The 12,669-nt window shown below is 38.6% G+C and overlaps 1 protein-coding gene across 1 annotated transcript; it reads right to left on the bottom strand.

Moving 5' to 3' along the window:
* Positions 1–8,025: 8,025 nt before the first annotated feature.
* On the bottom strand, positions 8,026–8,479 carry LOC133087905 (RNA guanine-N7 methyltransferase-activating subunit-like protein). The gene has a single exon (XM_061185615.1). It carries the CDS (start codon positions 8,380–8,382, stop codon positions 8,026–8,028), a length of 357 nt encoding a protein of 118 aa, XP_061041598.1. The 5' UTR covers positions 8,383–8,479.
* Between the last annotated feature and the right edge of the window lie 4,190 nt (positions 8,480–12,669).

The raw sequence follows: 12,669 nt of genomic DNA, 5'->3' as shown, positions 1-12,669 counted from the left end.
TTTCTATACTGACTGCACCATTTTACATTCTCACTAAGAGCACAGTGAGTTCCAGTTTCTCTACATCCTTGCCAACACTTGCTATTTTCTATTTTTTGGATAGTAGCTGTCTTAATGGGTGTAAGGTGGTATCTCAATGTGGTTTTAATTTGCATTTTCCTAATGATTAATGATGTAGAGCATCTTCCCATGCACTTATTGGGCATTTGAATCTCTTCTTTCTATTCAAGTCCTTGGCCATTTTAAATCAGATTGCTTGACTTTCTGTTGTTGAGTTTAAGCATTTGCATTTGTATGTACATGTGGAAGATTAAGTTCAAAGAACTGAATTTTTTTCACACAATAGCCAGATAAATCCTTGGGGTAGTTTAGAGAATTACCCAGTTGATGATTGGGAGAACTCCCTTGAAGATATAAAAATAATACATGTTTTCTGTTCGAAGATAAGATTCATTTATTTCCAGTGAGATCACCCATCTATAAAATTCATCTATCATCAACCAAAACAAGATCAGCCACTTAAAAATATATAGGTTAATTTATAACAAACTTTTATGAATATGACTAGGTGATAGTTGACTGAAATAATTCTGAAACACATCAGGTAAGTATTACCAGATGTCAAATGAAAGACTAGTCCTTGAGTGGTAAAGAGATGAGACCTCTCAGTAATTTCAGCAAAGAGTCTTTCTGAGGATGGTTTGTTAGTGTCCAAGTGAGGAATGCTAAAAGTGCCGGCTTCTCCTTAAGTTGTGGAAAAGAAGTTTGAGGATGGGGTACTAGAAATCTGAGCAGGCTTCACGGTGACCCTAGAGGCCAAACAGTTTGGCTTTAAGCACAGGAGCTTAACTCATTGCTTTAAATCGAAGCTCCTCTCCATCATTCAAAGTCCACTATATTCTGGTCTCACCTTGCTCACCCAACCTAATTTCTCATTCTCTTTCCAACATATTCTCCCCAAGCAGGCTAGCCTCCTATTCATCCCAAACACCGTCTTGTGGCAGGTGTTTATCTCAGGGCACGAGGTATGCAAATAATGTGACTGTTTTTCTAACAGCTTGACTTCCATTTCAAGCCACTTTTCTGAAGGGCTATGAAAACTCATTTTCATTAAAATCATAGTTTTCCTCTATAAAAGTCTCAGGGGCTTAAGGTGAGCCAAGGTATCAAGTAGGGAGCCCATATTTCCTTGGAGTCCTTGGACCAGTATTTCTTTATCTCCCTCCCTCCTCTGAGCCCAGAAAATAATTTTCTAGATCTACGGTGGAGACAATTTGCTCTCACTCATTCCAGGTCTTTTCTCCGTGGCCTAGTGGCTTCTCTATTAAGAGCCTGGACTTTTTTTTTTTTTTTAAACATCTTTGTTGGAGTGTAATTGCTCTACAATGGTGTGTTAGTTTCTGCTGTATAACAAAGTGAATCAGCTATACATATATATATATCCCCATATCTCCTCCCTCTTGTGTCTCCCTCCCACCGTCTCTATCCCACCCCTCTAGGTGGTCACAAAGCACTGAGCTGATCTCCCTGTGCTATGCGCTGCTTCCCACTAGCTATCTATTTTACATTTGGTAGTGTATATATGTCCATGCCACTCTCTCACTTCGTCCCAGCTTACCCTTCCCACTCCCCGTGTCCTCAAGTCCATTCTCTACATCTGCGTCTTTATTCCTGCCCTGCCCCTAGGTTCTTCAGAATCATTTTTTTTTTTTTTAGATTCCATATATATGTGTCAGCATATGGTATTTGTTTTTCTCTTTCTGACTTACTTCACTCTGTATGACAGACTCTAGGTCCATCCATCTCACTACAAATAACTCAATTTTGTTTCTTTTTATGGCTGAGTAATATTCCATTGTATGTATGTACCACATCTTCTTTATCCATTCATCTGTCAATGGACACTTAGGTTGCTTCCATGTCCTGGTTATTGTAAATAGAGAAGAGCCTGAACTTTTGAAAGTCATAAAACCAGAAGGAAACTCCTTTCTCTTTGTTGCTACATACTTTTCCCAAGGCAAGGCACATAGAGCAGCCCTGCTGACTGTATGGGGAAAAGGTGAAAAGAGTGGAAGGAATGAAACACTGGGGGAAAAATAATCAGTTAATATACAAAAATTTATCTCACTATACTAACTTCAACGCTTTTACATTTGCTCAGGTTGTTCTTACTTAGAACATTCTTCCTCCTCCTTTATCCCTCTCCTGCTGTACTTTTCCTTCAAGCTTTGGCTTAAGTCTTCCCTCTTCAATGTATTTATTCTCCTTTACTACTGCTCTTATAATTTATATCACATGAATTAATATTGAATGTCTTATAATTGCTGTAGGACTGAAAGAAAAGTCACCTAGTCCAAGCCCTCATTTCAGGCTAGAATTTCTAAGACATCCAAATGTTTCAATAGTTCTCAATGTGATTCCCCTGACCAGCAGCATCAAGTGCGAACTTGTTAAAAATGCAAATTCTCAAGTCTCTTTGTAGATCTACTGAATCAAACCCTGAGGTCAGGTCCAGAATCTGTGTTTTAACAAGCCATCCAGAGGATTCTGTTACTTACTCTGGTTTGAGAAGCACTGATTTAACCTATGTTAGCCGGCGGAAGGAGACACTTGTTAGTAGAAGCGATTTCAATATTTGAATGCCTATTGAATGTACTTGAATACCTCTAATGGGTGGTATTGATGGGGCACTCATAACTTATAAAGCATCTTTGGAAAACTCACTTACATTGGCCTGAAATCTAAATCTGATGTCTTCTACCCATCGCTCAGATTTAGCTTCCTGGAGTCACAGGGAAGAAATCAAATCTCCCTTCCACGTGACAGTCTTTAAAATATCTCAGTATTACTATCATTTGCCTCTCTCTGCTCCTCTCTTATCCAGTGGCATGACTTTTGAGTCCCTTTACTGTCTTGCTTGAACACAGCTGAACACAATCTTATTTGTTTACAGTTCTCTTTAATGAGCTCTGCACAGAGCTGAACCCTGCTGTTCAAGGTCGGACAAGCTAGAGGAGAGTGGTTATCAGTTTCTTGCTTCTAGGAATTATATTCCCATTAAAGTGAGCTAATATGGCCTTAGCTGGTTTCTTGGTGGCCACGTTGTTAATTCGTACAAAGCATGTTGTTAACTGAAATTCTTTGCTGTTCTTCACTTCTTCTTTTAGAATTGCTTCCAGACCCCACTTTATGAATCACACAAAAGAAACTCATTTTATAATGGTGGCAAGAGTTTTTCTTTTTTTAAATCCAAATTGGAATTCTTCCTGTTGATACCCATCTGAGCCCCTAGGAACATATTCCAAATAGCTTTTGGTTGTATATACATATACACTCACTGAAGGTAGTACTTGGCAGAAATTCCAATAAAGACTTTTCGAAGAGCTTTCCAACAATGGCAATGTCCTTGGGAGGTACAGGTAACACATAATTGGACATATACATTTGTGTGCTTGCTTCTTATGATGACTTTGCCTCACATATTTGTTGCATCAAATATCCACCCTAATATAAGAAACCACAAAAAGAGATTTGACCTCATAAAACAGAACCCAGATGTTTATAGATCAAAGTAATGACACTCCTTAAAATGTTAGTAAGTAAAATATATTCAGTAAATAGTGTAAAATGTACTCAAATTGACAAGACTAACAATTCAGCCATTAAGTGAGAAAGGCATGAGCTTATTTATTCAACAAAATGTATAGAGCTCCTTATGTATAATGCGTAGGAAGAACTAATATATATTAGACTGCTGGAATATAGCAGTCATTTTATGTGGAATCCCCATGAAGTAGAACTGATTATCCGGTTTTACAGTAGAGAACTGAGACTCTGAGAGGATAAGTTGTCCAAGGTCACAAAACAAGTAGCAAAATAGATACTTGAACCCAGGCCTTCAGGCTCCAAATCTTGCTCCCTTTCTACTCTATTATATGAGGATTATGAAGAACCAAAAGATATAGTTTCTGTACCCAAGAAGCTCAAGGTACTTTGTAGAAAAATAAGCAAATATGGATTTTTTAATTCTCTGTACAAATCAAAGAAAGCTAAGTTAAAATAAAAAATAAGTTAATTGAATAAAAAATAATTTTAAAATGGCAATGCTTAATTTTGGCAAGAGCTGAGTAAAATCAAAACTTTTCCTACAACTTGGTTAAAATTTATTTTGAAAGAAATTTAGCAATATAGATCAAGAACGATAAAAGTATGTATACCCTCTTTTATACCCTTTATTATTAATCCATTTCTGGGACTTTAGTCTAAGACAGTATTCTAAATGTTGAAAAATGGCACAAAGGTATTACTGGCGGAGTTGGAAAAAACACTTCTGTGTTTTCCCTTTACCCTCACACTGCTACCATATGCACAGTACTTCACTTCTGACACCAGGTGTGTGGGTTTTCCACACATCAAGTAATTCTCCATGACACCAACTGGATTGCCTAAAATTCCCTTTAATTCTGACACTATCTGCCTGGAGTTAGTGTCCGATCCCACAAGTTAAAGGCTCAGGCCCACAAGACTGCCCCCAACTTCAGATGCCAATCGCAAGTCCCAGGTTGTCATGCATACTTTTCATCAATTAGCTATAAATCAGGGTTTCCATGACCCTCTTCTCTTGGGTTTGATAATTTGCTTAGCATGGCTCACAGAACTCAGGGAAACATGTTTACTGGTTTATTTTAAAGGATATAATATAGGATATGAGTGAGCAGCCAGATGAAGAGATACATAAGACAGGGTTTGGAAGGGTCCGGAGGCCAGGAGCCTCTGTCCCCATGGTGTTGAGGTGTGCCACCCTCCCAGCATGTAGATGTATTCACCAACCCAGAAGTTCTCTGCACTCCGCACTTTGGGGATTTTTATGGAGGCTTCATCACCTAAACGTGATAGATCATTAACTCTATCGCCAGCCCCTCTCCATTATCTGGAGAGGGGGTGGGGCTGAAAGTTCCAAGCTTCTAATCATGGCTTGGTCTTTCTGGTGATCAGTCCCCATTCTGAAGCCATCCAGGAACCCACCAAGAGTCGTCTCATTAGAACAAAAGACACTCCCGTCACCCAGGAAATTCCAGGCAATTTAGGAGCTTCATGTCAGGAATCAGGGTCAAAGACCAAATATTGGAACACCAAGATTCTTTTAGTGCTCATGTCACTTAGGAAATTACAAGGGTTTTAGGAGTTCTGTGCCAAAAATTGGGGGCAGGGACGATTATATGTATTTTTTCTATTTTACATTAGCAGCAGTAATTTTAAAAACAGGAAAAAATAGAAACAACCTATATATCCAATTTATTACCTAAATGTTTGGGTTAAACAGTTTGGTCTGTCTGTGGAATATTATGCAACCATTAAAATAATGGTTATAAAGGCTATGTAGCATTATAAAAACATGCCAATAATAAACAAATACACATTTGGGTATACAATATATCAAATACTTATGATTTATGTTATAAGAAAGATATAGCATAAAGATGAAGAAAATACATGAAATACTGATGTATTGCAGTGGAATAGTTTTAAAATGTTCTTTTGTTTCAAATTTTTTATTAATTTTATGATGAAGGGAAAAAAATCTCCAAACTTTCCTGGCATTGTTTGCTGTTGCAAGACATAATACACTCTTTTTTTTTTTTTCAAACTTGTGCTTTAGTTCCAGTAGAACTAAGTTTTTGGAAACTAGCTTTGTTTATTAAATTGTAATCAGATATTTCTAGCTCAATCTTCAATAGTTCTAGTAAGGGAAATACAACACATTTGACACTTAAGTGTAACTGTCACAACTTCTCCATTCATTGTGAATCTGTACAATTAAAAATTTGAAGACATTATGGCTCCTAGGATTAGTGGTTGAGATTGGGGATGCAAGGTCAGTCTCTTGGCTTCCAGGGAAAGTACTTCCTTTCATTGTGCCCTGAGTGTGTCTACACTGTGGGATGGAGAACAGGATTTAGAGCTTGCTATTGAGATATGAATTCTCTTTGGCTCTGGCAAGGCTGTTGGGACTTCCTTACATATTTTTGAAAGAAATATCTTGAAAGGGGAATGGTTCCTTAGTTCTGCTGGGGCCTCAGCTTGGGACTTGGTGACTCTCTGGCTGTCACAGCAAAGGGGGGAGCTGAGCCAGCACAGATAGCTGGACAAGAGTTGGAGCTCACATCAGATGTAGGCAGGCATGAGCCCAAGGCCTAGGGAAGGAATAAGTAGGATGTGGGGTTGGTGGGGGATTGTGTACTGGGAATAGTACAGGGAGGAGCTGGGAACAAAGGCAAGGCCAGGGTAGAGTTCCATCCAGAGATGGAGCTGGCTCAAAGCAAGAGTCAGTGCTCATGGGACCAAAGGGCGGACATAGGCTTGAACATTCAGCCTTACCAAAGAAAGCAAAGGCAAGAAACAGGAGCCACAGAAGAAGCTGGGCTGAAGCCTGAAGGAAGTCTGGTGTTGTAAATAAGAGCAAGGAAAGGGTGGAATTCTGGGGGAGACTCTTTCCAACTCCAGCTTCCTGTTATTATGGCTCACACGTTCCAGGTACAGAGAATTCAGTGTCCAGAGTGCCCTGAAGGAACTCGACAGCTTATAACCAAATGCCATGCAGGTTTCTGGATAAGGTGTCCCAACCAGCATCCTCCTTAAGATACCACCACTGCTCCAGTGTCTGTAGTCTGGACTCAAAAGATCATTTGACTGCTGGGAAGCCCTTTCTCTCAAGAACTATGGCTTACTGAGAAAACAGGATCTCTGCCATAACTGCCCAGATAAGCAATACAGAGTTCAAATACTTCTAATGCTATTGGTAAAGCATTTGTCATTTCAAACTATCGGGGATAGATTCTCCAATCTTTACAGATGATTTTTAATCCTGGAGGATACATGTGCACAGACACACATCTCATTCCTCATTTAGATATTTACAATATGTATACAGTTGACCCTTAAACAATGTGGTGATAAGGAGTGCCAACCCTCCATGCAGCTGAAAATTCATGTATAACTTTTTTTTTTTTTAGTAACAAGTATTTTATTTGAGTAAAACCATTATAATGGCCATTAAAATGATGTGAAATACAATGATCACTCTGAAAGGAAGTTACAGCATCACTGGATTTACAGAAGAGGAAGCAGAAAAGGTGCACATTTGGAGGTGAACATAACATTGTAAAATCAACCCACGTTAAATACCATAAAAGTAAATACAAAATGCAGCATTATTTACATATGATTGAAAAGGAAGGGAACATTGCAGAGTTAAACTTTTGTATAATGCGTGAATTTTGACCTGGTATGTTTAAGTTAGCAAAAAACCTTAGAGTTTGTATAAAATTACTGTGTGCCTTAATCCCACCTACCACTAGATCAAGACATTGAAACTGAGAATGATTCCTTCCTGATTTTACAGCTTTATTCTTGATATCCCTCTAAAAAGAGACCAAAACGATTGTGAAGATGATTCATACCTATAGAGTAATTACAAAGTACCACAGTCACATAATAACAAAAGCCAAAGGAAATATACTACAACTGTTTTCCTTTCAACTACTACTATGTACAATACATCACAAGTAAGCATAGTTGTGCATTTAGGAGCTGATTGTACTACTTCTGTAAAATATTAGGAATGAACACATCTGAGTATAGGGATACTTGCTTACCTTACAAAGTAAAAGCAAGCATTTTCTATGGAAAATTTTTATTTCTGTGTAAAACAAAGAACTCCTGAAAGTCAAACAAGGAAAAAATTCACAACATTCAAAGCACTATTAAGTCATGAAATAAAGAAGAATCTGAGGTAGAAGTCAAGCGATATAATAATCCACAACCTTTTTAGGGGAGTATTTATTGATATTTCCAGCAGCCATCATATCTCTCCAGTAAGATCTAATTTAAAAAAAGTCTCAAGTTCCAAAAAATCAATCCACTCTCTGCAATCAGATGTAAAACTATGACCAACAGAAAACACAACATAAACTTTTGTCATGTTAACAGAGGAAATGGTTTTACTAAAAGCTGCGGACATTTCTATCAGTAGTAGCCATAGGGAGGCCGTTGGTTGTAACCATAATGTCCATATTGATGGGGGTAGTAAGGTTCTTGTCTGTGCTGCGGGTAATTGTTACCCCAGGATCGTCCATGCCACTGATTGGATCGATTGTCACTTGGCCACCCCCGTCTGCTATCCCTACCTCTAAACTGTCTGTTATCTTGCAACCGATTGCCTCTATTTCTTTGGTTCCCACCAGCTCTGCTATTCCATTCCTCAACAATTGGAGGGGACTCAGGAGGGCGTTTCAGGTATTCCTGGTACTCTTTGTCATCTTCTGTGAATCTACTGGCAAACATCTCTTCAAAATTTGGAACAGCTTCAGAAGTGTCAGTCATTCTGAAATTCCCAGGGATTTGAGGCAGCTGTACTGTTTAATGTTTAGATTGTTTAGATCTCCGGCCCAGAGCACCGTCACAGGATCTCCAGACCCCTTCAGCTCTCCAAGGTAACAGGGCCACTTTCATGTATAACTTTAATGTCAGCCTCTGTATCTGCGGTCAGCATCTGCAGATTCAACCAACCAGGGATCATGTAGTACTGTGGTACATATTTATTGAAAATATAAGTGGACCTGTGTGGTTCAAACCCATGCTGTTCAAGGGTAAACTGTTTGTATAAATATATTTATATATCTATATCTACATATATATGTATACACACATACAGTTATATTGCCTATCTTCTTTTTTGGTTTGAAAAAGTATTTTATTTTTTATTGAAATATATTTGTCAGATAACATTTGTGCAAATTTAAGGTGTACAAGATGTTCATATGATACATTTGTATATTCTTATATGATTGCCACTGTAGAGATAGTTAGCACCTCTATCATGTCACATAATTATCATTTTTTTTGTGGTAGGAATAATTAAGATCTAGTCTCTTATTGAGTTTGCTGATTATAATACAATAATGTCTATATTCACTGTACTCTGCATTAGATCTCCATGACTTATTTATCTACTAGTTGCAAGTTTGTCCCTTTGATCAACATCTCTTCTATTCCCGCCACACCCCAGCCCCTGGCAATCACCATTCTACTCTCTTTTTCTATAAGTTCAGCTTTTCTACATGCACATATCAGTGATATTGTACAGTTTTTATCTTTCTCTGACTTTTCTCACTTAGCATAATGTCCTCAGGTTCCATTCATGTTGTTGCAAATGGTAGGATCTCCTTCTTTCTCATGGCTGAATTTTCTGCCTATGTATCTCGAATCTTCTTCAACCACTTGCCTACCTTTTTCTCTTAAAATTTTCTTATAAAATATGGCGCCTCTGGATTAATGTCACCTTGACAATTTTTGTACTCTATACGTGTCTTTCAGCTTGTCACTGGATTTAACATAGACTAGAACATGGCATGTCTCATGGAAAGTTTTCATAGGCTCTGCCATTCTGTGGTCTCAGCCAATACTGTACTGAATTGTTGGTGGGAGCACAAAGCAAGGTGTCTAACAATCCAGGCAACCAAACAGCTCATAGACAGTGGCAAGTGTGGCCCATTACATGTGACTTTCTGCTCTAAGTCCTCTCTGCCACTAAGAAGTTATTGAGCTTCAGAGTCACTGGCTGAGTCTTGACAAAGGCTCTCCTTGACCAAACCTTAGTTAGGCTCCTTTAAACCCTTTAGGCCTTGACCTTGGTGTCTGTCCTTGTTGGGCCAGCATCACCCAGTCACAGCAAGAATCTTGCTAAGTAGGTTTAAAGAGAGCCCCCTACCCTTGATATCTGGTCATCCTCAATATAGAAAATTCCACATTCCCCAGCATCCCCCAGGTGATATATGATCACCTTGGCTTGCCTTCAGCAAGAGTTCTATCAAGTTACTTTAGGCAGAAATCCCCCTCACCCTTGTAGATAATGTAAGTAATCCTTTCCGTAATTTTCCACCCCCTGACCTCCACCCTTGACTAGAAATCCCCACTTGTGCATGCTGTTTTGGAATTGAGCCCAGTTCTATACTGAGATCTCTTTCCCTCCATTGTAACTGTTTCTGAATAAAATATGGTTTTACCACTACAACTACCATCTAGCTCTGACTTTAACAGTCTTAGGTTTAAAAATTTCTGCCACAGTTGCCTTTTAAGCCCTTTGGCTTACATTTTGTTTGTGCAGAATTCTGTAAATTAAGATGATATAGGCATGAGTTACAGAATCACATAGACCTGTTTTGAATCCCAGCCCTTTCATCTGCTAGCTGAGTGACATTTTGCAGAATACTTTATCCACTGCACCTCAATTTTCTTATTTGAAAAGTGGGCATAACCATACTGATCTAATAAGATTATGAGGAATAAATGAAGTAACACTTGCAAAAATGCTTAGGACAGAATAGTAACAAAATAAATGATATTATTATCATTTTGGTGGGATTGCCCAATGAGAAGAAACATTGGAATGTTTTATAGCAAGAATAACTGCTATTTAAAAGTGTTTCTTTTTTCATATTCTTTTCCATTTTGGTTTATTATAGGATATTAAATATGCTTCCTTGTGCTATACAATATAGTTTATCCATTCTATATATAATACTTTGCATCTGGTAGTCCCCCAAAAAGTGCGTTTCTGGTTTTGGAAATATCAGGTCAGCTTGGACCAGACCTTCTTTTTCTGGAAAGAACCACTGAATGGCTTTTCTCAGAATTGCGGATATTTAGTAACAAGCTTACCTGTTTATGTAGCAATATGAAAATGCTTACATTATAATCAACAAAAAGAATATACAATTGAGTATACAGTAGAACCAAATACTTATGATTCATGTTATAGGAAAGATATAGTATAAAGATGAAGCAAATATATGAAATGCAGATGTATTACAGTGGTGGAATAGGATTTTATTTGGTCAGACAATGGTAACCCCTCTCTATGTTCTTGGTAGATAGGGATTGCTGGTTGGTGTATGTGGGGTGGGAAGAGGGAAGGCATATTTACACGGGGTGCCAAGAAACTTTTAGAAATCAAAGGGATTGAGATCCTCATCTCTTCCCTTTTGAAGTTCAATATTGTTAGAACATCTCTGACCTCATGGACCGAGGTGTTTCCAGTTGAAGTCATTGACCAGGAAAGGAGACCAGGTTTCTTCCACCCAGGAAGGAAGTCGCTGTGAAGAAGGGGAGGGTTTAGGCTTGTGACACATGTCTCAAATAAGGTCCTAGATGGTGATGGGGAAGACTGGGTTGGTGTTGCTCATCTAACGCTCAGAAAAACTCTACAAGGCGGGACCTGGTGTTTATTCCTGTTTTTCATTACAAAACTTAGAGAGGTTAAGAAATTTGCCCAAAGTAAGAGTGCCAGGAGATAACTAAGAGCTGAGACTTGAACTTGTCTGTCTCTAGGGCCCTTGCATCTCACCAGTACACTTTATGTCCTATCTGAGACCTTTATATGGTTTTTCTCCTCCTCAGTTGACAAAGTAAAGAAATGCTAGTTGGGGTTGAGGATTAAGACAAATTCTCCTGTGAGAAAGGTACTGGTAATTAGAGAAAGAGAACCCAAAATGGCTTTGTGGTTTCCTGGCCTCCTGCAAGAGGGTAATGATTATGTGATGTAATCCACATTCTTTCCTGACTTCTGGAAATAAAAAAAACAAGAATTTTCAAGATGATTGCCTAAGATTAAAGGTCATTCTGTGGCCATGTTTAGTTGTTGGTTTTTTTCCTATGAAAACTTGATCTTTCCGGACCTTAATGATCTCATCAGTAAAATAAGAGGGTTGTACTAAGTCATTGTTTAAGGTACTTTTCATGCTTTAATGTTTGTGAGTGCCCAAATTTATAAGCTTTTTCTGGTATTTAACCTTTGGCCTTAGCCTCTTTAGCACTATGATCAAAACTGATAGACTCAAAGTTTATGTGACAGGTAATGAAGCCAGGACAAAGGACTTAAGGAAGGTTATGAAGCAGGGAGTCTGGCAGCAAAAGGTTTCACAGCTATTTATTAAATGGAGTGGAAAGGAAAGAATTCAGGATCTCAGAAACCAGGGGATAAAGCAGAAAAGGTTGAAGTTCAGGAAAGGCTTTCAGAGGGATTACATAGAGAAATGGATAAGATTTGGTTATGCCTTAGATGTTAGCAGGCTGCAATTAGATTGGCCAGTGTGAGTTAGAGGAAAGGATTAGCCATCACAGGGGTGTGAGTGAGTGACAGATTGCTGTGCAGCGCCCTTATCTCACAGCTCCAGCCCCAATCTCTTGGAAGATGGCGTAGCTGCTGACACCATCACTAATAACTCTACTCGCAACTACACAAAGCTTTCTTAGTCTTAGTTCAGGTGAACCAAAGAATAGATACCAACTGAGTAAAAGAAATGTTAAAAAAAAGTCACGAATACACAGCTGGGAGCAGTTTTACTCTGATCTGTTTGAGAGAGTAACCACTTTCTTGTCCTCCTCTTCCTTCCTTCTTTCTTCTCATCTTCCTTCTTTTTGCTCATCTATCCACTTCTTTCTCCTTCCTTTCTCTGAAGTTCCTTTCCCTCACCTCTTCATTCTTTCCTCCCCCACTCCCAGCACTTACCACACCATGTTTAAAAGTCCATGCTGGGCATTGTGGCCAACACAAGATAAAGGAGACATAGTTCCATTTTCTCACATTGCTCTCAAGCAACAAGAGAGACA

This window comes from Eubalaena glacialis, chromosome 3 (genome assembly GCF_028564815.1).
Source record: "Eubalaena glacialis isolate mEubGla1 chromosome 3, mEubGla1.1.hap2.+ XY, whole genome shotgun sequence".
Taxonomy (NCBI): domain Eukaryota; kingdom Metazoa; phylum Chordata; class Mammalia; order Artiodactyla; family Balaenidae; genus Eubalaena; species Eubalaena glacialis.
Note: the sequence above shows the minus strand (reverse complement) of the source record. Positions and strands in the feature narration are given on the sequence as shown.

Coding starts and splice junctions, on each gene's coding strand:
- LOC133087905 (XM_061185615.1), bottom strand. CDS start 8,382: ATGACTGACACTTCTGAAGCTGTTCCAAATTTTGAAGAGATGTTTGCC.